The 23,471-nt window shown below is 41.6% G+C and overlaps 6 protein-coding genes across 6 annotated transcripts; 2 read left to right on the top strand and 4 right to left on the bottom strand.

Moving 5' to 3' along the window:
* Positions 1-469: 469 nt before the first annotated feature.
* On the top strand, positions 470-4,871 carry PCOAH_00041400 (Uncharacterized protein; the record flags this gene model as incomplete). Its single annotated transcript, XM_020060928.1, has 2 exons — positions 470-1,056; positions 1,106-4,871. 2 exons carry the CDS (start codon positions 470-472, stop codon positions 4,869-4,871), a joined length of 4,353 nt encoding a protein of 1,450 aa, XP_019916850.1.
* A 1,433-nt stretch (positions 4,872-6,304) lies between these two features.
* On the top strand, positions 6,305-9,198 carry PCOAH_00041390 (Uncharacterized protein; the record flags this gene model as incomplete). Its single annotated transcript, XM_020060927.1, has 10 exons — positions 6,305-6,330; positions 6,431-6,622; positions 7,027-7,069; positions 7,217-7,393; positions 7,542-7,572; positions 7,678-7,745; positions 7,977-8,111; positions 8,210-8,276; positions 8,395-8,453; positions 9,043-9,198. 10 exons carry the CDS (start codon positions 6,305-6,307, stop codon positions 9,196-9,198), a joined length of 954 nt encoding a protein of 317 aa, XP_019917063.1.
* On the bottom strand, positions 9,042-10,519 carry PCOAH_00041380 (Thioredoxin; the record flags this gene model as incomplete). Its single annotated transcript, XM_020060926.1, has 4 exons — positions 9,042-9,530; positions 9,734-9,767; positions 9,942-9,991; positions 10,223-10,519. 4 exons carry the CDS (start codon positions 10,412-10,414, stop codon positions 9,333-9,335), a joined length of 474 nt encoding a protein of 157 aa, XP_019916778.1.
* A 1,733-nt stretch (positions 10,520-12,252) lies between these two features.
* On the bottom strand, positions 12,253-13,965 carry PCOAH_00041370 (Rhomboid-like protein; the record flags this gene model as incomplete). Its single annotated transcript, XM_020060925.1, has 1 exon — positions 12,253-13,965. The coding sequence occupies one exon, from the start codon at positions 13,963-13,965 to the stop codon at positions 12,253-12,255; it is 1,713 nt and encodes a 570-aa protein (XP_019916981.1).
* A 1,312-nt stretch (positions 13,966-15,277) lies between these two features.
* On the bottom strand, positions 15,278-16,040 carry PCOAH_00041360 (Uncharacterized protein; the record flags this gene model as incomplete). Its single annotated transcript, XM_020060924.1, has 3 exons — positions 15,278-15,428; positions 15,594-15,689; positions 15,903-16,040. 3 exons carry the CDS (start codon positions 16,038-16,040, stop codon positions 15,402-15,404), a joined length of 261 nt encoding a protein of 86 aa, XP_019916690.1.
* Positions 16,041-17,097: 1,057 nt separating this feature from the next.
* On the bottom strand, positions 17,098-22,049 carry PCOAH_00041350 (Uncharacterized protein; the record flags this gene model as incomplete). Its single annotated transcript, XM_020060923.1, has 4 exons — positions 17,098-17,456; positions 17,604-18,049; positions 18,237-18,395; positions 18,586-22,049. Coding segments are annotated over 4 exons (4,428 nt in total), but the record flags the coding sequence as incomplete, so codon positions are not given.
* Between the last annotated feature and the right edge of the window lie 1,422 nt (positions 22,050-23,471).

Raw genomic sequence — 23,471 nt, 5'->3', positions numbered from 1 at the left:
AAATTAAAAACCCAGTAACGAGAGAACCCCAGATAGGTGTACCAAATTGAGTGATACGTACTTTTACCATTTCGTTCATCAAGACACCCTCGTCGCACGACTTATGTGTGCGGAGTTTTATCAGGAGAAACATGAGATCGCTTTGGTAGATATAGACACAAAAGCACCCAAGTGCGTTTTTCCTTTTTGATGCATTTGTGATCAGCTTATTTTCCAGAAGGGGTAATGTTCCAAATTGGTAGGATTGTCTGTGTGCCTATAGACGCGCGATTGTGTGTGTGTGCGAAGAAAGTACACCAAGGGGGGAAGCGAGTGAAAGGTGCAGCGTGAACAACAAGGGGGAGCGTCCGCAAAGCGTAGAAAGGCGTCCACGGGGAAGTCGCAACAGTAACAGCAACGCCATTCACAAATGTGCGTACGCAGACGAATCACTTGCGCATAAACATGCCCCCCTACGCGCATAGGTAAAATGACACTTCAGAAAATCGAACGCTTCCATGAAATGTACCATGGAGATCTGTGTGATGTGCAAATTGGGGATGTAGACACAAAGAAGGATGTAGGACGTGTTGGAAGGAGTTATGCGTCCACTTTAATAATGCCCCCCCAAATGAACTGCATCTACTCGTGTATATGTAACGATTCGCGTGGCGATCAAGGAGGAGACAATTCGTGTCGAGGGGAGGAGCACCTTCCCATCCTGCGAATAGGTAGAGAAGTTAAGAACAATTTAATGAGAAATAACTATGCTATGAAAAGTGGAGAGTTCGGCAAGGTAGATAATGGAAGGTGTAAAAAGGTTATTAGTGAGGAGGGCTTCCGGAGCATCGATGAGGATAGCAGCGAACGTGTTAGATTGTGCGATGAGTGTTTCCATGCCTGTACCATTGCGGAATATGGAGCCCCCAGTAAAACTAATTACCCAGAGGAATATCTCCATGGTGGACGTCTTACCAGAGAGGGCATGAAGGGACCCACCGACGGAAGTAACAGCCTGACACATCAGCAAAGAAAGGATAGCAGTTGTAGTAGCCCAGGAGGAAGTGCCATATTGAAGTATCTGAAAAAAGGGAAGAAAAAAAAAAAAAAAAAAAAAAAGGAAAAGAAAGGAAACGTCAAAGGAAAATATCACTCCTCTGATTGGTGAAGCATCCAAAGTGGCAACACTTTTGCATAAAAAAAATGTTCATCGGGGGAATAATAAAAATTTGAACAACGGTAATATGGTGGTTTCCTCCACAGGGGAAGAAAAAAATGAAAATGTGATAGAATTATCAAAGGAGAAGCCTCTCAACAGTTTAAAAGGGGCAATCAGAAACAGCACCTGTGGGAAAGAAAACGCACCTAAGATGAAGCCGCTCCTAACTTGCAGAAGCGGCAGAAAGTTTTTTAGGTCCCATTTAAAGCTACACAGACTGAAATGCCGTACTATGAAGATAATAGAAAAGTTAAAAGACGCTATGATAAAGGAAAATATAGCTTACAACAGGAGAGGGATGACGCGCAACAGGGGACACGACGACGGGAATTCTCCTTATATGAATGGGAAGGAAGTGGACCCTGATGAAAAAAGTAATAATGATCGTAGTCATAAAAATGGGGAGCGAGTCGGAAGGAGCATCCTTGCCAAGCGAACAAAAGGCACCTTCTTGAAGGAAGAAGATTATTTAGTATACAAATTTAGGAGGACACTAAGGAGGTACGTGAAAAAATATCTACATAAAAAAATTAAAATTTTGGAGAATTCCCTTCAGGGGAAAAGAAACATAGCGAATGAGGAGAAGGTACACACCTTTATCATTCCATCCATGTCAGAGCGTGCTCAGAAAGACGTTTCTAATTATTACAGTTATGTAGATAAATATGTGAGGAAGTTTTTCCACTCCTATTTTGTCAAGCTAGTTAATCAATTTTTTAATTATTACTTTTTTCACTATAAGAGGAAATGTGTAAAAAATTACGTTGGTAGATTTGGGGCGAGGGGAGGGAAGCTCGAAGGTGAAACCGCCTCTCATCATCAGCCTTTTTGTCACTCCAGATTTAGCATCAAAAATGATAATGTTGCATGCAGTAAGGTTATGTATTCCTCGTGCCATGATACAAGTGAGGCAAATTCTGTATCCTTCAGTGGGAAAGAAGATACCTTGGAGGACGTTAAGAACATTACGGAGGGGAGTAACCCATCTGGCAGAGTCTTCAATAACCTGCATGTCGAGTCTTTCCAGAAGGGGAAAAATATCCTTGTTAGTGCAAATCCTAAGAGGAGAAACTCCCCTTGTGTTGAGTTCAAGCTTGGCGCAGTAAGTAATCCGTGGGGAAGTGGTAGCAGGGGCAGAGAGCGAATCGAGGGGCGCGTCTGCAGCAGTAACGACGCAAGTGGGAATAGCAACCACACTGAAAGCGGGAGTTGTAATGGCAGCAGTGGTGGAAGTGGTAGTGGCAATGGTAGTGGAAACAGCAACGGTGATAACCGAAGTGGGAGCACCGGTGGAACCAGCGGTAGCAATGAAAATGACGGCAACGGTGAGGACAATAATGAGGACCACAATGACCACAACAATGACGACAGTGGAAACGAAAGCAGCAATGAAAGCAGTAACGACAATATCAAGGGGAAAGACACAAAGGGTAACAACGGAGCGGAGGATGCACAGTTGGATGAACCGAAGGAGAAAATCTGCATGAGTACGAACGATAATGAACACGAAAATTATTACAAGCTTATTAGAGAAATTGAGTTTTTGGAAAATAATGAAAATGCGAAGGAGGGCATCTCGGTGAAGAAAAAGGATTCTATAGATACAGTTCCAGGAGGGGATGAACAGAAGGTGACCTCTGTAGGAGGTGATAATGGCCAAGTCAAATTAGACTCAGGAACAATGGAGAAGGAGGAGGATGGGAACATGAAATTGGATCGAAGTGGGGAAGACAATCAATTGCTAAACATAAATCAAATGATAATTCACACAACCAATTATGTTAGTCAGCCGTTGAAATTGCCCCTTCTACCTGAGATGAGTCACCCGAATTCGTATTCCTCTCTTTCTCCTCGGAACAACACCTGTGGTAGTAGCAGTAGTAGCAGCAGCAGCGGAAGTAGTGGCAGCAGTAGCAGTAGCGGTAACAGCAGCAGTAGCAATAGTAGTAGCAATAACAACCAGGGAGGAGGCAAAAACAATATTAATCAACTGAATGACCCGGATTTTGAAGAAGCATGTGATATTAGACTAATGAATACACCGGAAAATATGAAGTTTTCGCAGTCACCTCCGACAAGCTCCCTACATGCATCGTCCTTACATCTAACCGATGTGAATGAATTAGTCCTTTCGCCCAATCAGCAGATATGTTCTAATAGCCCATTGAAGTCGCCCAGCAGCACGCCCTTAACCCCTGCATCTCCCATTTTTGATTCAAACTATAACGAAGAGAACATGGAAAAGGTGAACTCCAATTATTTCGTTTCCTCCCCGTATAGGAATGATATTTTCTCTGAATTTGATATGTTGGGATCATTTTTTGAATCACTGGATGAATTGGAAAATAAAAGTGACTACACGGAGAGTAGCAGTAATGAGAACTCCAAGTTTAGTCAGGACTTTTCGCTAGATATGTGTGGTCCGAAAAAGGGGAAAAAAGGAAACATACAAAGGGATGAAGTCATTTATAATTTTAAGAGGGATAATTACAAGAAGGTCTTCCATGCGTGGTGTAATAAGGGGAAGCACGAATTGAACTACGATAATAAAAAGTTCAACTCCATTATGGAGTGGATAAATTATATAGAAGAGCTCATGTCCCATGAAGGGCAAAATGATAGCAAGGGTGACGGGGAGGAAGAGCGACAAGAACAACGGCAACAACAACAACAGGAGCAACAGCAGATGGAAGCAGAGCTGGAGGAGGAACAGTGTAACCTACTTCACGAGATGGAGCATGAACTGGAACACGAACGGGAACAGGAGGATATAATGAATATTGGTATGAACGGGAACTTTTTTAACGAGGAAAATGTCTACCAGGTGGATAACAGCGCCTTTCACAGTGATGAATATATACCCGTGGGGAAGGAAAACGAAGGGGGCAATGACCAGGTTGATTACTCGGTTAACAGTGGGGTCGACTACCTGGTTAGCACAGGAGTTGATTACATGGTTAGCAGCATGGCCGACTATGCCGTCAGTGGTAATGACCAGGGAGAGTATTACAAAGACAGTGGAGAAAGCGGTGTCTTAAAAGAAGAGAACAAGTGTGATAATTTCCTAGCTAGCCAAAATGTGAATGTAATGATGAGTACCCCCGAACAGGGCAACAATTCCTTCGTAGCAGATAATTTAAGTGCTTACCAGGGGGATGAGGCAGGAGGAGGAGCAATGGGCAGCCCGCATAGTCAGTGTGGTCTTCTTTCCTCTTCTTTAGTAAAGCCAAATTATGATGCCAATCCGTGCATCAGTACCTTCGGGGGGGAACAGAATTTGCTATCGGAGTACAACAACGCGGAGGATAACGTCACCTACTGTAATAATGACACCAGGCAGGAAGCGCTCGGTGATTATTTTCACCCTTCAACATTGGACGGCGCACAGATTCAGAGCGGCTCCTCTAGTGTGGGTGGCAGTGGCTTTATGTGGAACAATGGCACAAGTGGGGCCGAGGGAAACAGTGCAGGAAATATCAGCGAAAATGTAGCAAACGCTATGGATAACCATGAGGGGGATCACCACGTCCACGTACTGCAACCCGTCGGCACGGAGAACACCCCTTTGGACGCTGCGGAAAAGGTTGGGGCGCAGAATGAAAAGGACACGGCTGAAAATTACACGCCTTCGTCCAACTGTGCTGATGTCCCAAATCCGTGGATGGCACAGTGAGAGGGTGAAGTTTCTGCAAAGCAGTTACTCTTTTCCCTGGGCCAGTTATTCACCCTGTAATGTTGTAGCAATCGTTAGTCTCTTTTGGGGGTGTTCAAGCAATTCACCCAAGGCGTTTGTGCACGATGCTTCGAACAGCCATATGGTAGACATTTGCGTGTCATTCGTTTCTGCCCATTTAGCTCCACTTTGTGTTATTTTCCCCCAATTCGAACGCATCCCGTTTGCTCTCTCTGTGCGTTCACACATATGCAGCTTAGCTCCTTAACATCACGGTGTCAATTATTTCACGAGTTATGTGAGCGCATATTGTGTAGGGTGCATTTCGCATCGCACGTTTTTATACCATTCCTTTTAATGCTGCCCTTTTTATGACCCCATTTTTTTTTATGTCTCTCAAGCATACGTTTGACCAGTGTTGCTGAGCTGAACATACGCCTACCCCCTTTTGCGTATGCCCCCAAGGAATAGCCCAGGCTTTTTTCCATTGCACCCCTTATTTGAAATGTTATAAGTTTATCAATTAGAAGATTTAAAATAATTAACACATTTGAATTTGTAATTAAAAATTGCGTTGCTTTATTATTTTTTTTTTTTTTTTTTCTTTTTCCTTTTTTTGTGTTACCTTTGCAAATTTTAAAACAGAAATAAACTTCAGTAAAGAGAAAAAAAAAAAAAAAAAAAAAAGAAGTATGAGTCTTATTTTTTAAAAGAGGAAAGACAAAAATGGGATCTTTGCACCATTGTGTATTCTGTTATAAGAGGAGGATAGGTGGATAAATGGATGATAAGTTTTTTTCCACCCCGATGGAGTTTGCCTTGTCGCTTATTTTTGCTGTCGTTAGCTGAGAAGGTGAAGACTTTACGTCTTTATTGTATGTACACCTCAAAACTTGGGACATTTTACCTGTGCATAGTGAACAGGGACGTCGCTTATTCCTCTGTAGGGGGTTCTTTTCTGAGCGAATGCTACTCTTAAAGGACGGTGTAAATGCGAGGGCGCCTTACTGAAGGGACTTTTTTCCGGAAAGTTACACGAATTCGTTTTGTCGATCCCTGGAATGAGAAAATGTTTCCAGGTACATAGGTATACAAGCATAGACATATTGTCGCAGCTTTTTCGTAGCCATATTTGCACAGTCACGTTTGCACTCTTTGTTTTCACATTAATTCGACGCGTTGCGCTTTATTATTGTCCTTTTGTTGCTTTTCATTCTTACCGTGAAGGGTGCCATTGTGCATGCGTTGTTTGCATGGGTAGGACATTTGTTCCCGTCTAGATCGAGCTAGGGGGGATGGTAGAAGGTGAGGGAGGCAAGTGAAGTGAAAGCCAGACAGAAGCGGTAGGCCAGTTACCTTGCCATGTATAACGGTAAATCAACCGATCGAAGAATCGCACGCACCCTGCACATGTTACCCCGAATGAAGCACAAATGAAGAACAAGGACAATTTACACAGGTAGGTGCATCATACACTCTGCCCCGAAAAATGTTCAACTGAGTGAACCCACGGGAAAACCTCCATCACTCCATCCAAGCGAACATTCTCTTCATCGCAGAAAATGCAAAGATCGAGCTGAGGCCAAGTTGGAAGAGTTTAAAAAAGAAGCTTACAGTATGATTGAGCATAAAGACAAAATAATAAAAATGTTGTGTGCAATTCTGGAGGTACAAGGGATAACAACGCTAAATTTAAAGAAGTTCATATCTGGTAGGGAAATTGATTTTTCCAAAAAGGCAGAAGTGCGCATGTAGTGTGCCCTCTAGTTATGTTCGCACTGGGAATATGGGTCCTTTTGCATCGATAGTCGTAAATGCAGAAGAGTTGGTGATTTCTATCCACTCCATTGTTGCAAATGCTATGCTTGCTGTGCGTTTCGTGAGTAATCCTGACGATATATCAATGTGGGTGCATTTGCAACATTTATGACAGGCCCAAGTAATCCCAAGGAGAAACCCCGCCGCGAAAGCGGCGAGCATGAGTAAGCAGAAATGACAACCTGGTGAAGTTGCAATGTTGCAGAGTTGCAAAGTGGTTGATCAGAATTGCAGAAAATAAAACCTCGATGGGGAAGTGCCTCCCCTTAATGATAGAAGACATTCCGGTTATGCAAAAAAAAAAAAAAAATTAAAATAAAATTTCTCCCCCGCGCAGGTCAAAATGTAATAAAAGGAGGACATCCTCAAGAAAGAGAAGAGTAGGCAAAGAGGAAGGCGACGGATGCAAAGAAGAAGTCTACTGGGAATGCGTGATGCATTTCAAGCTTGTATGGATTCCCGTCTTATCCTTCTTTGAAAAACGAAACGTGTTTCTTCCCTTCCCTGCCACTTTTTTTTGTTAACAGTTAATAAAAATTCCTCACACTCGGAGCGCTAAGAAGAAGAAAGAGCTGAACTTATTTTCTTCACCGAATAATGTAAATGAAGACGAAGAATACGAGGATAAATGCTCTGATTCTTCTATAAGTTCCGATAGGGAATCCCTAAACGAGACACACTCGGACAACCCCACGGTGGAAAATGTAACTCAATTTGTACAGAAATGATAATTCTGTCTTTCAAATTTATTACCTCCTGTGTGTAAAGTGTGGCGCACTTGTTGCCATATACCCGAATAACATTATGCCTTTTCTTTTTTTCACTTTCCTTCTGCACTTATGCCCCCCTAAGATGACAATGAGGGATTTATCCGGGATTAAAAGTAGCACTCACGCCTTTTTCTTTTTTTAAAACATGCTTTTTTTCCCTATATGATTTAATTAATTAATTTTTTTTTTTTATTATTTTTTTTTCTTCCCCTCTTTAGCTGATATACACGAGGACATCATACCCAGCGATAGTGAAAAGGAATCTAGTGGGAAAAACAGCACAGGGGTGAGCGACAGGATGAAACTCCCAAATTGTGTCAAATGTGCAGAGTAGAAAAGGGAACCGTTTGCACCGTTTCGTTAATGCACTTATGTTTGCTTAGCGCGCTTACCCACAACCGATTAAAGAACAACACGTGATCAGCACAACTCACTTCCTCCCCTGTTGATGCTGTCCCGTTCAACCTGTAATTACACATGTTGCGTTATGCCCCTCCCCCTCGCGAACCGCAAGAAGGCACAGGAATCATTCCGAAAAAATGACACCAATTTAGAGTCCACATGTAAATCGAATTTTCAAAAGGATGTCCAGGGATCCAGGTCGAAAATGGCGGCAAAAATGAACGACACAATTGGAGGCGAATGTCCACTGGTAGGTCTACCATAAGGTGTATATGTGCCAATGCAGTGCGTACGGATATATGTACTTCTACACCCCTGCATGCATCTACATGTATACCCTCACTTTAGTGCCTAATGCCCAAAACGGAATCGCTACACGGGAATTTGCCGCCTACCATTTACAAGCTGAGTTGTGGTAATCAGAAGTTTTTCACCTGGCACGTGAGTACTTCGCCAAAATTTCACTCACTGCTATAATTATCAACCCATGTATTAGCTTAATTATTTCTTTTCTTTCTTTTTTTTTTTTTAAGAGCACGTTTTTCATTTGATGTGTATCTACGAAACGGTGGTACGACGGGAATGCAGAAAGGTAAGAAAGGGAGAAAAAATGCTTAAAAAAATTGGAAAAATTGGTTTGAGGCATGCGCGGGGAAATACACATATGCACACACAAACAAACACACGAATGTACATGTCCGAGCGTACCGCTTAAGTCTACACATGTGTGAGCGGCTTTCAAAACATGAGAAGAAAGAGAAAAAAAAGTAAAAAAAAATAATAAAATGAATGAATAATTTCAAACAGTTTTCAAAGCTTAAATGAGCAAACGCATTAAAAAAAAATGTTAATTAGGGAATGAAAAAATTGCATAATGTAAAACTGCGAGTGGAAAAAAATTGCGCGATTAGCTCATCACGTAATATGCATGTGTTAATAAATCAAAAGAGTGCAAAAAATGAGAAAATGCGCCACCAATTCGATTTAAGGACACAAACACTGCGTATTCTTCTAATGTCCTGAAAAAGAGTGCAAGACGCTGTGCCCCCATCGGCGCAAGAATATATACAAATAGGCCTCTGTGCAAAAGAGTCTTTACTCAATATCCCCACACCTTAGTGCGCACGTCCACACTTATAAAAAAACTGGCGGTGGCGTTAACCCATTCCTTTCCCCCGCAGACGTGCTGCATTTGTCACAGCGAAATCGGCGAAGATGATAAAAACGAAATCATCAATAAGGCGAAGCGCGAAAAAAAGGAAAATGAAAAAAAAAATAAACTCATGTTAAAGGTTATGAAGTTGCAAGCTGATAACCAGGCTCAGACTGAGAAGTGACGGGGGCACCAAAAGAGGGAAGTTAAAAAAAGAAAATGCAAAAAGGGATGAATCAAAAGTGTCCTATGTCCAATGCGGTTATCCCCAAAACTTCGTTAGTTTCTCCAATAGCACCATGACGCAAGGGGGGGGTCTTACAAATGTTTCCTTACAAGAGAAACCAAATCGTTACTATTGACGAAGTGATCTTTCCTCGCCAGTACTGCCTTATTTTTCATGATGATAATTGTGGGTAGGGACTTGACGGCGAATTTTCTAGCCATGGCTTCGTTCTGGTCTATGTCCACCTTCAAAATGTATATTCGCTTGCCGTAGTACTTTTCCAGTTTGTCCTGCGGGCGAGAGGTGCAATATGTGTGTGTGAGTGGGTGTGGCGGGCATGTAACACGAATGTGCTACGTTCCCATGGCGGAAAGGACTCTACATGTCCGCCGTAAACTACTTGCAGTCGCGTGATATGATTTTTTTTTTTTTCCCCCGTTTGAGCTTAAACAAAGAAACGAGGCCATTTGTAACTTTTCCTTTTGTTTAATACCATTTCGGTTGCTTGCATTTTACAAGCGTGGCACCTGCGTGATTCGGAGGGGGAACAAAAAAAAAATATATATGGAGGGAGGGGCAAAGGCACTAATGGATGGGCGCAGACATACGTCCATATGCAGGGGTATGCGTCATCAACACGCGCACATAGCGTTGTATACATGCGCCTAATGATACAAGTGTGTACAACGCTCCTGCTTTACCATTTTGCGAAGAAGTACAAAATGAAAATCGTATTCTTCATGTTAACTCCCTGCGAATAGGTAAAGGTATCGGGGTCATTGAATCATGTGTGCGTTTTTACAAGCTCTACTGTAGTGGTTGTGTATGTGGGTGAGTGTGCTCCACAGAAGGGAAGCGTGCACGTGGGTAGGGGGGAATATCCCTTAAATGGACCATAGAAGCTTTCCCAAAGAGGGATGCCCTCTTTTGTTGTGTGCTCAGCTACAGGTATGGAACCCGTTTCTGAAGCGTTCTTCCTTACATTTACGTAGCCCCCTCCGCCCTGTTGTAATCTGGAGGATTTGTTGTACATGCGTAGAAAGTACTTGTCGAATTTGTTCAGTGGAGTTAGGGGAGCGTCAGCCGGTTGGGCTGGAATATCCTTCGTACTCGTGACATCGTGAAAGGAGAGGAAGCCAAAAAAAAGGAAGAAGAGAAAAGTTAAAAACTTCATCGTGGATTGGTAGATAGTCCGTTTTCGCGGGAAAAAAACTCGGCGTTAAAAAAAAATAAGAAAAAAGCTTATATAAAAAAAAAAAACTTAAAAAAAAAAAAAAAGAATTAATTATAACTAAATGAGAGTGGCCTCTTCACATGGGAAGCAGGGGAAACTATACTTTTCTACGATTTTTTGCAAACATTTTAAATTTGTTCACTCAAATGCGGCAGGTACAATCATACTTAGTGCATTTATAAATAGTACATATATTGATATGCGCTTCTGCAGGTATATGGCGCAATGTGAAGGCAAGCCATCCGCGGCGCCTCGATTCTGCTCGCACGGGTTTCGTAAAATTTATAACTCAACGGTAAACGAAAAAAAAAAAAAAAAAAAAAAAAAAAAAAGCCTCTTACCCAAATTAAGGAAAAAAATGACGGTGTAGTAAAAATCCACTCGTAGAACATGCTTATAATTTTGCCTCTATTTATTTTTACATAAATAAAAGTACTGTAATTTTTTAAGAGGCACACTGCACTGAAAAAAGGCTGACACTTATGCATTTGAAAACGTTATATGTATACACGCGCGGTACACTGCAACGCTGTGAAGGTTACACAAATAGTGAAGGGGGCATGTGGCGTATACTACATAAGTACTTAATTTACGCGATGTCAAAATGGTGTAGTTACGTTTACACGTAAAAGTAAATATACATTTTTAATGCACAATTGCACATGTTAGGAAGAATTATGCAAAGGAGAAAGAAGAAAACTTCTTCAATGGAGGCGGCAAAAAATGAATATATTGTCATACCCTCGAAAAAGGCAGAAAGTGTGAACAACGCGAATTTGTGAGGGGTGACATTCGCCAAAGTGAGTGTACCTTTGTATCTATGCACGCTCATGTATTTACGCCCTTTGGCCGTTCGAGAAATTTACACAGTTTGTGAAATTTTATACAGTTTATCTAATTCATTCACCTATGGAAGTGTGTTATATATTTATTTATTTAATGCTATCCATGAGCCCCTGCATGCCGAACTGTTGCTCTGCTTACGTGGAAAGGAGAAAGAACTTTTAAAATTTATCCTCCACTTATTACGGGGGCCATTTGATTTAACACCGTCTTGGTACGAATGGTACGGATCCTTGTCAAATTAGTAACAGGTGTCCAATTTGGCATAGCAGGGAAAATGACCCTTCACCCGCTCTGTTCACAGCACTCTTATAACTTCACCAATAATTTGAGTTTTTAAAAAATTGCAAAGGTTAAATGGGATGTGTTCACATAAAAAATGCACCAATTCGGAAAGGCTTCCCCCCCAAAACATACACAAACACACAGGGGTTAATATCTTCGGTGGGGACAAACGGCCCCCCGTTTTGAAATTTTTTCTAATTTTTTTTTCTTTAAATATTTTAAGTTGGAACAAATTGAGGGAAAAACATTTGCACTTAAAAAAAAAAAAAGAAATGGAAGGCATTGCGTAAAGGGTGACAATCAGGCGCACTTACCTACATAACTGCATTTATGATGGCGCGGTGTGCCATATGGCTGAGTGTCCCCTGCGGACATTTTATGGCCATAATTAAGGGTCCACGCAAGAACCAATATTTTCGCCAAAAAATGGGGTGAAATGAGAAGGTTCTTCCGAATTACACTGTGTTTTAAAACCACTACTCCATCTGACACATCATGTTAATTGCCACGCCGAGAACGGAGGTACCCAGGTCTAGTGTAACACCCCAATTTGGATTACCATAAAGGGAGGGTTATTCCCCTTGGGACGAATTTTTCTGTTTCCTTTTATTATTTTCCTTCCCGCGTCCTCCCCATGAGACCTGTCTATGTCACCTCGACATGGCCTCCAAATTTTTAACCTTCAACTTGTGGTACTTCATGCGCCTCTGCGACTGCATATTTTTAATGGAGATGATTTTCCTGTTCATGGTTTGCATGGTGCGTGGATCGAGGGAAAAGAAGATCCTAATTTGTAGCTGAAGACATTTGAGAAAATCCACAAAGTCTAGGTAAGAATTGAGATAATCAATGGGTCCATTTTTTAGGGACAATTCAATAAAGGGGTAGTAATTCATATTACTGTTTATTTTCCTCTGGTAAAAATTATACAATGCGCCTCCCATTAAACCAAATAAATGTGCTAACCACGCAATGTTGAAGTGATTTCTTCTAAAAAAAAGGAATACAAAATTGGTTAAAATGGACAGGTGGCATAGCTGTAGGGAAGTCATCTTCAAGTATGGTAGAGGGAATAAGGAGACGAAGACCTCATTTGGTTTAACTGTGGATAAGATATACACAAGACCCATAACAGCTCCAGATGCTCCTAGCAATTGATTGCTTTTGTGTAAAAGAATATATGGGACAGTCGAAACGATGGAAGATAAGACATATATTTTTGTGATATCCCTGTCTGTCATTTTTTTTTCCAAAACGCTGGATTTGTAATTAAAAAAAAAATAATAATTTGTCTTGTTCTCTTTAATTTCTGGACTGAGGAGGGTGTTACTTATGGTATGAAATGCCCACATGTTAAATAAAAAATGTGGAAAAGTGATGTGGCTAATGGCGGCTGTAAAAAACGTGTGGTAATATTTTCTTCTAATATTTTCATAGGAGCAGATAAAGTTCCTGCACATGAAGTGGAAAAGTTTTTTATTTCCTGCAATATCGCTTAGACGCCACAATAAAAACACAACCCCGTTGGCGAACAGAAATAAATTGCACCCGTTGAAAATATCATTCCTGTAAAAGTTGCTCACAATTAGATCCTTCATGTTTTTTTCCTCTCCTCCGATGCTGCTCCTCTGGGGCGTACCATTGTTAGGGTGACTTCGTCCACTGCCACTCCGGTCATGGCCATATGGTTGATCTCTCTGATTTGTGGAATAGAATGATTGGCCATATTGGTCAGGTTTCCCCGTTTGACTATTTTCCTCCTTCCCGCTGCTTCTCTTAAAGCGATTTATTTTTATTTCGTATGGGTCTTCCTCACATGCACTGCAAATTTTTACATCACCTTTGTCAATCGAGAGATGATCCTTTTTATGGGAATCTTTTTGATCCTTCAATTTGTTGCAGTCACTTTTTTTTCTATATTCACTGTCCTGTTGTTTTAATTGTTCGCTATCCTTCCCCTGTGCACTGGAAAATATGTTCATCCATTTGATATACTCCATCACGGTTGTGACAACCCCCCCCTTCCCACCGGCGTCCTCGTCTTTGCATTTTGCGTCATTTTTCGCGTCTTCACCGCTGTTGTTGGAGGGACGGTTTGCGCCCCTGCTCGTGTTGCCGCTCAGCACATACACATGGTATACATAGTCGCATGCAAAAAAGTACACGGAGCTGAAAATGATGAGTTGCAGCTTTTCCTTCAATTGTAAAAACTTCCCCCTTTTTATTCTATCTTTTCTCTTTATGGCATTCGTGTGCACCTTCCTACATTTGGCGAATCCATAAAACTGTCTGCTCCCCTTTACATGAAATATGTTCTTCTTCTTGTAGTACCTTGCTCTGAAGTATCTCCCAGCATTGAACATTTTTTTAAGTAGAACATCTTTTAAAAAAATTTAACTGTTCAGGCGAAAGGGGGAGAAAAATGCATCTTGACAGACTCTAAGGTGTGAAGGATTGTGAATTTGTGACACACCGCGCAAGAAATAAGAATAAAATAGAAGGCAGCGCGGAAAGGGCGCATAAATAGAAAAGCATTAATCTTGCAGCATTTTAGCGGCGGAGTGTACCTCAAATTACGCCCCTCCTTTCCCAAATTTGAAGCAAAGTTGGTTAGGGTAACAGCGCTGGTTAAGCAACTATACGGCTATACAGCCATCTCATCATTTTTGAAAAAATACCTATGCCCGAGGGAAAGGAACAACATTTTAGCCAACGTTGCAATGTGCGTGGGAAAGTGGCATAGAAAAAACTGCACTCGCGGAAAGTTTAGGATGACGTGGCACAACATAAAGAAAGGAAGGCTCATGCAGAACATGCCAAATGTACCATTAGCAGCGTACGGTGGAGGAATACCGGGGCACCGGGGAGGGGGAAGGCCTCCTTCTATATGCACAATTTTTTCAGCCGATAAGAACACCTTTTTTTTACAGCAAAAGTATGAATAAACGTGAATTGTGTACCCTTCCTATTTTGCCTAGGCACATCCGAACGTTTTAACAGTTAGGACCACTACAAATTGAGAACCTGTGAAAACGTTACGTCCCCTAAGCAGATACGAATCAGAACAAGCTGGCAGGGAACAAAATTGCTAGCTTTGTAATGCCTTTTACGTTACTACCCCTCCAATATATCACTGCTTCTAATTTCATATCATAGCTTTTTTGAAAGTTGGCAATGTTTACACGTGTACAACTTCCACAGTGGCATCAAGCCGCTAAGCTAGTACGCCCCAGTGTCATGATTCTTCCCCACTTTTTTTAAGAGCAAAAGGGAAAAGTAGGAGTCACTGTGCACAATTCTCGTCCTTTTAGTTAAAAGGTAAGAGTAAATGGCGAGAAGAAATTTGTTTTCCTTTTTATCTGTGCTTGTGAATTTTACAAAATTAGTTCCCCATGGGGTGATACATTTTTCCAAACTGTTTATAATCATGATCCAATTTGTGGTTAAAAAATACGTCCCCCTTGGCAGCAGTCGTTCTCATCCAAATATGAAGGAAATCATTTCTCCTGAAATATATGTCGGTTAATTTTTAAAGATTTTGTAAAAACAGCGATCTGCTCTTTTATTTTTAGTTGTGTTCTCCGAAAGCCCAAACCAAGACATGCACATGTGCACACATTTAAAAATTAAGTTTTTACATGTAACAAAAAAAAAAAAAAAAAAAAAAGTAGGTTGTAAAAACGTTTGCATGAAATATATCTGCTAAGAAAAAAGGCTTTCCAAAAATGAGAGGTTCGTCCTTTTTCGCGTTACTCGAATGTTCCTGCCATCTTTACGAACTCATCAAGTGGTAAGAAGTTTAATTCTGTTTTTTTAAATTATTTTTCTGCAGTGGTGTGTGGGGGGGGGGAGAAGGACAACATGAGGTAAACGAAAAACACTTTACACAAAACAAACAAAAGGCAGCAATGTTGCATATGAGCATGTAGACAAATGCAAGCGCTTCCACGAAACGTAGGAAGGCAGCTCTCTCTTCATAAAAATGTATTACAAATCTGCGGATGTTGCAATGGACTTTATCCAGGGGGTAGTAAAAAAGGAGAAAACCTGCAGACACCTTTGCGGATACTTTAAAAATGCTTTTGAACTAGCCAAAATGGGGAAAAAAAAAAAAAAAAAAAATAAAAATATTCACATAAATTTAGCTAAAAAGCTGTTTACTACGTGTGCAACGTAAAAATGGAAAGGACATGGTTAAAGGATTGGCTTAGCTATGGGGGGGTGAAGAAATGCTAAAACTACAATACGCTCGAGATACATGCAAAGCACAGGGAACTTAGAATTCTCTTTTTCTCATTACGTAGTAGAAGGTGTATTTCCCGAAAAGAAAATTTCTGAGGAAGCCGTATTTCACATTCGGGTGGAATTCCTTGGGGAGCTCAAAGGCTACTTTCCTTATTTCACACGTTTCATAGGGCAAATTGACTTTGTTATTCATTATGTACTTTTGTTTTAAAGAAAGGAAATACGAAAGGGGGTGATGGGGAGCAATTATATTTCCGCTTTTTATGTGGGAAAAAATAAAGTTTTCCTAAATGTTGTTAAAAAATCTCAAATTTCACAAAAATGGCATATATTTCTTTGTTTACATTTTTTTTGCACATTGCATAAAAATATACACAATTATGTAGGACCCCTTCAGGTGAATTTGCGAACTTCGCGAATGTTCCCTTTTTGCGGTAAATTATTCATTCATATGAGGGAACGAAATTGGTGAGGGAAATTATATACATGGTACAGCATTAAATGTGTTATCACGTTTGTAAATTTATTCATAAAGGAAACATAAGTTTAAAATGTGGTAACTTAACGAAAAAAAAAGGAAGCAAAAACAAATGAAAATTAAGCAAAATGCGGAAAAATAGGCAAAACTAAAACTAAGAAAAAATTATCACTTGACATGGGGCGCCTACGAGGAAGTGCAAAAACTGTTTCATTCGAAAACGTTGCGCTTTGAAAGGTTTCGCATATATGAATTGCACCATTTGGGGGGAGGGCCCAAAGGAAGGAAAAAGTATAAGAAAAAATAATGAGCACAAGAGCACGCACTTTGTCGCCCCAATAAACATACTATAAACATGATACGCAAAAATTTTAAGGATATGGTGTTATTCAAAAGGAGTGCGCCCATAAGCCATGGTGTAAAGGCGTGTGTGCACATAAATGTACATGCACATATATATATGCATGTGCGTAAAACTAAAAATAACACGTAAGGTGTATTTCCATGGCGATGTTTCCTTTTATCCCATTTTTGCTGGACACGCACGGGGAAGGAGTTGCCGCTAGGGGGAGCCACGTGGCCAAACGTACGTGTGCACCAATATCGAGCAAATGAGTTTATTCGCGTACCGATCAACCAGTTAATCCGAGGAATGAATTTACTTATTTTTGTCTGCTCCTGGGTTGGTCCCTTCGCACTGCTCGCTGCCAGGGAACCGCGTTCTTGCATCAGTACGGGATGCAGTAACGTGTTTAAGGACTACACTACTGCGTCACTGCGCATTTTCGACCTTGCGGAAGCCTTTAAAGACTTCGTTACTGGTGGGGGTGTCCAGCTCGCTGATATCCTTTATGTTGTCGTTCCATTTTATGGAGGCCTTGTTATTATGATTCATTCCCTTGTTTGGAATGGTGACAGGGGATGACTTGGGTTGCTCAACCAAGTTTGCATTTACCTTTTTCGGTTTCTTCTTGGTTTTTTCATATGCGTCAACCTTCTCCTCCTCCGTGACTGTCACATCGGACAAGTCTTGATGAAAACGAATTTTCCTTTTTTTCTTAATCACGATTCGTTTTCCTTCGTTCGTTTTGATCTCCTTCGTGTACATGACGTTGTCCATTTTTTCGAGGACTGCGGGGTGAGAAGTGGAGAATGTGGAAGCGATCATGCGGTGAGGCGGAACAACGTAGCACGCGTAATGAAAAAGAAAAAAAAAAAAAAAAAAAAAGACAACCTCTAACTGCGCGCGTATCAGTGCACGCATTCTGGGACACTTACTCTGCTTCCTTTTGTGTTCGCCTTCCAAATCTGCGGGACCCTCTCCCTTGTTAAAGGCACCCTCCTTATGAGCCCCACCAACCGTGGGATGATTCCTCTTAGACAACTTTGTATTTTCAAGTTCGGTGAACGGTTCATACATGGTGTTTTTAATTTTCTTCTTCGAGCTGGTGTTACTGCTTGTGCTGCTATCTGACTCGAAGTCACTCAACTTCACATGTCCTAAAGTTTTGTCAAATAGCAGTTTCTTCCTTCGTAGTAATTGCCGCTCTCTTTCTAGTTCCAGTTTTTCTCTGTTTGTCAGTTCGTTGTTAAATTCCTTCCCTTGGTAGGTGAACTTTTTTAAAAATAGGTCTTCCTCCAGTTGTTCCATTTCTTGTTTGTGCTTAAGTTTGACAACCTCGTTGTCGCTGTTGTACTCTTCGTTGTTTATGAATTCGCTAAGTCTGCGAGGGGGGTATGTTTGTGTGTGTGGGGGGGTGGTGATGAAGTGGGCAGCACGTAATACTAATTGGGGGATCCGACGGTGGTTCTTGTCGAGGGTGCCTATTGAATGAATCCAAGGCACCCCCCCTTTTGCTCCGTCTCAACAACAACAAGAACGTTCACTTGTGTATGTAGAAAAACACCTACCCCTCGTTGTTGTACTGTTCGTCATCGTCGGAGTCATCCGCCTGGTTCTTCCTCTTTAGCAGCTGCGCCCTCTTCCTTTCTTCAGGGTCCTCAATATTTTCGTCCTCACTTTCCTCTGCTTCTAACTCGAACACGTGTTGCATCTTGTCGTCCCGCAACCTTTGGACAAATAAAAAGAGGAAAATACAATTTTAGTGCGCCATCGTGCATTTGCCGCAGCGTATAGCCGATTGGACCTAGTGCACTGTTCGCACATATCCAAAAGGGGCGTGCTATGGGAGCACAAACAACATTTGCAAATTGCCTCCACACATGAATTGCACAACTATCGCTTCGCCGTCCTAAGTACCTTTTCTTTTCCTTTTCGAATCGCTCCTTAAAAACCGTATAAAACTGGTTGTTCGTTTTGTCTGCCTGTTCTTTCTTGACCTCATCTTCGTTTGTGTTTTCACTTCCCTTTGTGGCATCCTCGTCTTGGGCATCGTCGTCGCTGCCATCATCAGCATCGTAACCAACGTCGTTTTCATCAGGAACCTGCCTCTTTTTCAGTTTTTTTTTTATTCGCACACTTCCTTCCGGCTCCTCAGCATGATCGTCCTTAACCCAGTCAGGATTGTTACTGGCAGTGGAGCTCTTCTCATGGTTGGCGTGCTGCTCCTGCTGTTCGGTGGACCCACTTGGTTCATGATATCCTCCATTTCCTTGATCCACGTGGGATCCGTTATTCGTGTCGTTGTCCGTCTGGCTGTCATATATCTCATTAATTGCTTCGTCGTCTAGTACTCTCTTATTTTTTTTTTTTATTTTAATGTATTCTGTGTCTTCTTTTTCACTTTCTAGGGGGAGTTCTTCACTTGGTTGTTCCTCCTTTTGGTTTCCGACTATGTTTCTGCTTAGCTCGCCTGGGGTGAGCTTATCCTTGTCTGGTTTTTCGCTGTCCCCTTTTTTAACCACGTCCACATTTTTGCTGACTTTTTCTCTACTCAGGAAGGACGTCAGTTTTAGCTGTTTAGTGTCCTCATTCGAACAGAACTTTTTAATTTTTTTGGTGAGAAAATCGTTTTTCTTTTTGCTGTCATATATTTTTATTTCGGTGGGAAGTGCTGAAGTTTGTTCGCCCGGTTTGTTCGGTATGGTGGGGGGCGATGCCTCCGGTTGGGGAGCGTCACATTTGGAGTTTCCCTCCTGGGGGGCTTCTTCCTTTGCAGCTTCTGTCTTTGTAACTTCTGTCTTTGTAACTTCTGTCATTGTAGCTTCTAGCTTTGTAGGTTCTGTCTTTATAGCTTCCCCCTTTACTGTCTCTGTTTTCACCGCATCTATTTTCACCGCCTCCGTCTTCACCGGTGCTGCCTTTTGCGCGTCCCCCCTGGTGAGGGAGAACTGGTTACTCTCGAAGCTCACCAAGTCGTCTTCCCCGTCACGCAACAAATTGTCCATATTAAAAATGGAAAAGTTGTTCAATTTGTTTTGCTCCTTCCAGAGGTCCTGATACGGCTCTAACAGCCAGGGGTGTGTATTCAAAGAAAAACTGACGGGTAAATTTTCGCTATTTTTAATAATCCTAACAAGGCCATAATTCTCAGCATAGATTCTTCTTTTATTGTATTCTAGCTTTTTGGTGATGCTTGGAAATTGCAAAAAGTAATTTATCAATATATTTTTCTCGTCTATATTTCCTGGTGGTTTTATGTAAACGAGCTGATTATTGTTGGACTTGTAGAATTCATGCATATTAGGGTTGGAGTATTTTGGTCCTTCGCCAAAATACTGGGCAGCTGATTCGAGTAGAGAATAAACGTTGTAAATTTTTTTTTCATCTTTTTCTTTTTTTTTTTTTTTCATTTCTTCTAATGCCTTTCTTTTTTTTTCTTCCTCTTCCAAAGCTTTTTTGTTAACCATTTCGTTATCATCTGTGTGTTTACTGTTTTTTTTTTTTTCATCATTTTCTTCTCCGTCTGGTGGTTCCTCCTCATTTATTTCATTTTTTTTTGTACTCATTTGTGCGGCTACTTCTCCTTTGCGCATGCTGGGGTCGCTAGATTTATTTGCTCCATCCGTCTTTTGGGATTTTTTTAATAATTTTAATTTTTCCCAAGGATTTCCAACTTTTTCTCTTCTTTGTTCATTTTTTTTTTTATTGATATGAGAAAACATGGGGTGCAAATTGAAGCCCCTAATGTCTGGAGAAAGATCATTCGGCAGAGCATAAACATTTGGGGCCTGCTCTTGAATGTAATTCATTGAAATGCATAAATTAAGGTAAAAGAACAGTTCCCTCCTTTTTATCGGATCTAGGATATTCAATTCTTTTATTTTGTCGTTGTTTTCTGAGATGGACGATAGGTCGAATATGTTTTTCCTCACGTAGGAGATGTACTCCTTGACCAGTTTCACTTGTTGTGTGCAGAGCGCAGCGAGGTGGTCCACAATTATTTGGTCCTTCTTCTTGGTGAATATATGCTCCAGGGTGGCGGTTACCGTGCTAGCTACCTTTTCCGGAACATTCGTCACATTTTCGGGAGCGCTGGCTAAATTTTCCGACGCGCCGGTCGCTCCATTCGTTGCTTTCCCCGCAAGGCCCATCTTACCCAACGTGGTGAAGCAGCTAATTATGCTTCGGCTCCTGTTCCTTGTTAACCTGTCGAACCAGAAAACCTCCAGGCTCTTCAATTCCTCCCTGTTGGTACGGTCAATGATTATATTCTGTTGGTTCAGGAACACCTCCCTTTTGTACTGGGGAATTATTACCTTCAAACTTTCGAATATGAACTCCTCTATATCGTATTCCTTCTTATGGAAGGACATGCAAATTAGCTTTAACTTTAACTTGTCCTCATCTGGGTCGATGTCTTCCATGAGTTTCGAGTTTTTCATTTTCTTTTTTCTTTCCTTCAGTTGTTGCGTGTCGTCTCCGTCTTCATCTGCCTTGGATTCGTTCCCCTTTGGTTCGCTCTTCTTTTGGGTACCCTCTCCTGCCTTCTTCTTCCTTCGGGATTTCTTCCTCTTTTCCTCCTCGTCGCTCTCTCCTTGGGAGAGGTCTTCTTCCTCGTCTGGTTCACTGTCTGAGTGGTCCTCGGAGTGGTATCCCTCGTAGTCGTCATGATCGTCGTCATCATCATCTTCATCGCCACCGGGGTAGCTAGCATCTGAGTTGGCACCTGCATCCGCGTTAGTGTTCGCTCCGTGCTTCTTTCCCCCTTTGGTCTTTCTCTTCTCCATCTTTTTCTTCATCACCTTCTGGTTTTTTTTCTCCCCCTGATTTTCTTCCCCCCCCGCGGGAGTTTCGTGTCCATCGTCAGGAGGGTTCTTTCCATCGTCGTCTTCCTCCCCTTCCCTTTCATGTGCGATATTTTTTACGATAAAATTCTTTTTACTAATTTTATGGGCCTGCTTCTCTTCATCTGCCTCTTGTGTATCCTCCTGAGTGTCACTTCCATCATTGCATTTTTTCAACCTTCGCAATTTTTTTTTTTTTTTTTTTACCCCATTTTCATCTTTATTGTCACTGGGATGCTGTTCCTCATGTTCAGGTGGGACATCGTCGCCATTAGCTGCGTCCACGTTTGGCATGGCATCTGCCTCATCGCCTTCCTCATTGCTTGCCTTTTCTGATTCCCCTTCGAGTACTGTGCGGTGCTTTGAGTCACCCTCCCCCGATAGGTAAGTACCTACATTGGGTGCTGCCTCCGCTGTATCACCGCTACCGTCGCACTGAACAGGTTCCTTCACACTTGCATATTCTTCGTTTTCCGGCCCCCCTTCTTCATGTCCCCCGTTTGCCTGCTCCCCCTCTCCATCCGTTTTGTCACTGTCTTCTTCAAAGGAATAATTTTTTTTTTTTTTTTTTTTTTACATTTAAAATATTCATATTGAGTTGGAGGTGTCTAAAATGTGCTTTTCCCTACGAGGTGGAAGAAGATCCCTTAGGACATTTTTAGTGAACCACAGAATGTACTCCTGTTTCGCTCATTCGTCTGACATAGGCAAACGGGGGGAAGGATTACCACAGCTTGACTCGATTTCTGTGCAGTCCTTTTTGGCAGATTATTCTAACCAAACTAGGAGCGTCCTAACCGCAGGTTTGCGCGGGTTAACCGTTATGATTATGTGTGGAATGCGTGTCTAGTTACGCACGGGGTGATTTCTAGGGTGTACTTCCCGTCGAGGACAGGTCTGTTTGAGTGGACATGTGGGTACTCTATGTCGTACGCCTTCACATGTGCATCCGTGTGCCTACCTCCACGCATACCCCCCCTTTGTATACAATGCGGTGTGGTAAAATAATCCACGTGTAAATAGTTTTTAAGTCAAAAGAGACATAAGCTTAATTCTATATTTTTGGGAAAAGCCAAAAGGAGAGAGAAAAAAAAAAAAAAAAAAATGAACATTTCACTGGCTAGTCTTTTATAGTTATATCATACCAAATCTTAGTCCTCCCATTTTTCTCTTTTTTTTTTTTTTTTTTTTTCCCAAAACTGTAAATGATGATACATTAAATGGCTGTCTCCAAAAAAAAAAAAAAAAAAAAAAAACGGATTTTCATATGAATTGAATGGAGGGAAAATAAAAGTGTTTATCCAATTTTCAAATGAGAAAAGTGTGTATGTCAGAAGTGAATGGCCATTTTTTTTAGATCATTTTCGGGGGAATTACGAAACGCGGGGCACATGAAAAGCCGTACTCGCGTATTATGTATGCAGATTTTGCTGTGCTTAATTTTGGAAAAAAAAGGAGGGGGGAATGATTTAATTACTTAAGGGCGCTGGGGTTGGCTCGCCCGCTTGTTTCTTAACCCGTTCGCATGCCTCCTTTTCCACTGCTACATGGAGGGAAATCTTTGCTCAAGGGGCATTCTCCTTAGGGATCCCCGATACAGTCACGGGTGAAATAAATGAGGGGGAAAATTACTTCTGTGGGGCCATGGGAGTTACCAGCGTTTCCCCGTCCGGTTTGTGCTAAGCATTTTGCAATTAGGCATTTCCAATAAGGGTTATCACACGGTGGTGGTGTGTGCATATGGCATTAATCGATCTGTGAGTTCACGTTCAGATCTTTCTCTTTCACCAGATAGGGCGTTTCTCTTGTCAAGATTTAACCCCTGGGTGGACATGCAGTCGGGTTTGTTCCCCTGTCGCACCAGGCCCAGCTGTTCGTGTAACTGAAAGGGTACCATAGATTCATACGCCTAAGTGCATACATAATATAGTACCTTGCCTGGAGGTGCAAAAGAGGGGA

The sequence above is a fragment of the Plasmodium coatneyi genome, chromosome 12 (genome assembly GCF_001680005.1).
Source record: "Plasmodium coatneyi strain Hackeri chromosome 12, complete sequence".
In the NCBI taxonomy this organism is placed as follows: Eukaryota; Apicomplexa; class Aconoidasida; order Haemosporida; family Plasmodiidae; genus Plasmodium; species Plasmodium coatneyi.
The sequence above is the reverse complement of the archived record's forward strand: the minus strand, read 5'-3'. Positions and strand labels throughout refer to the sequence as shown.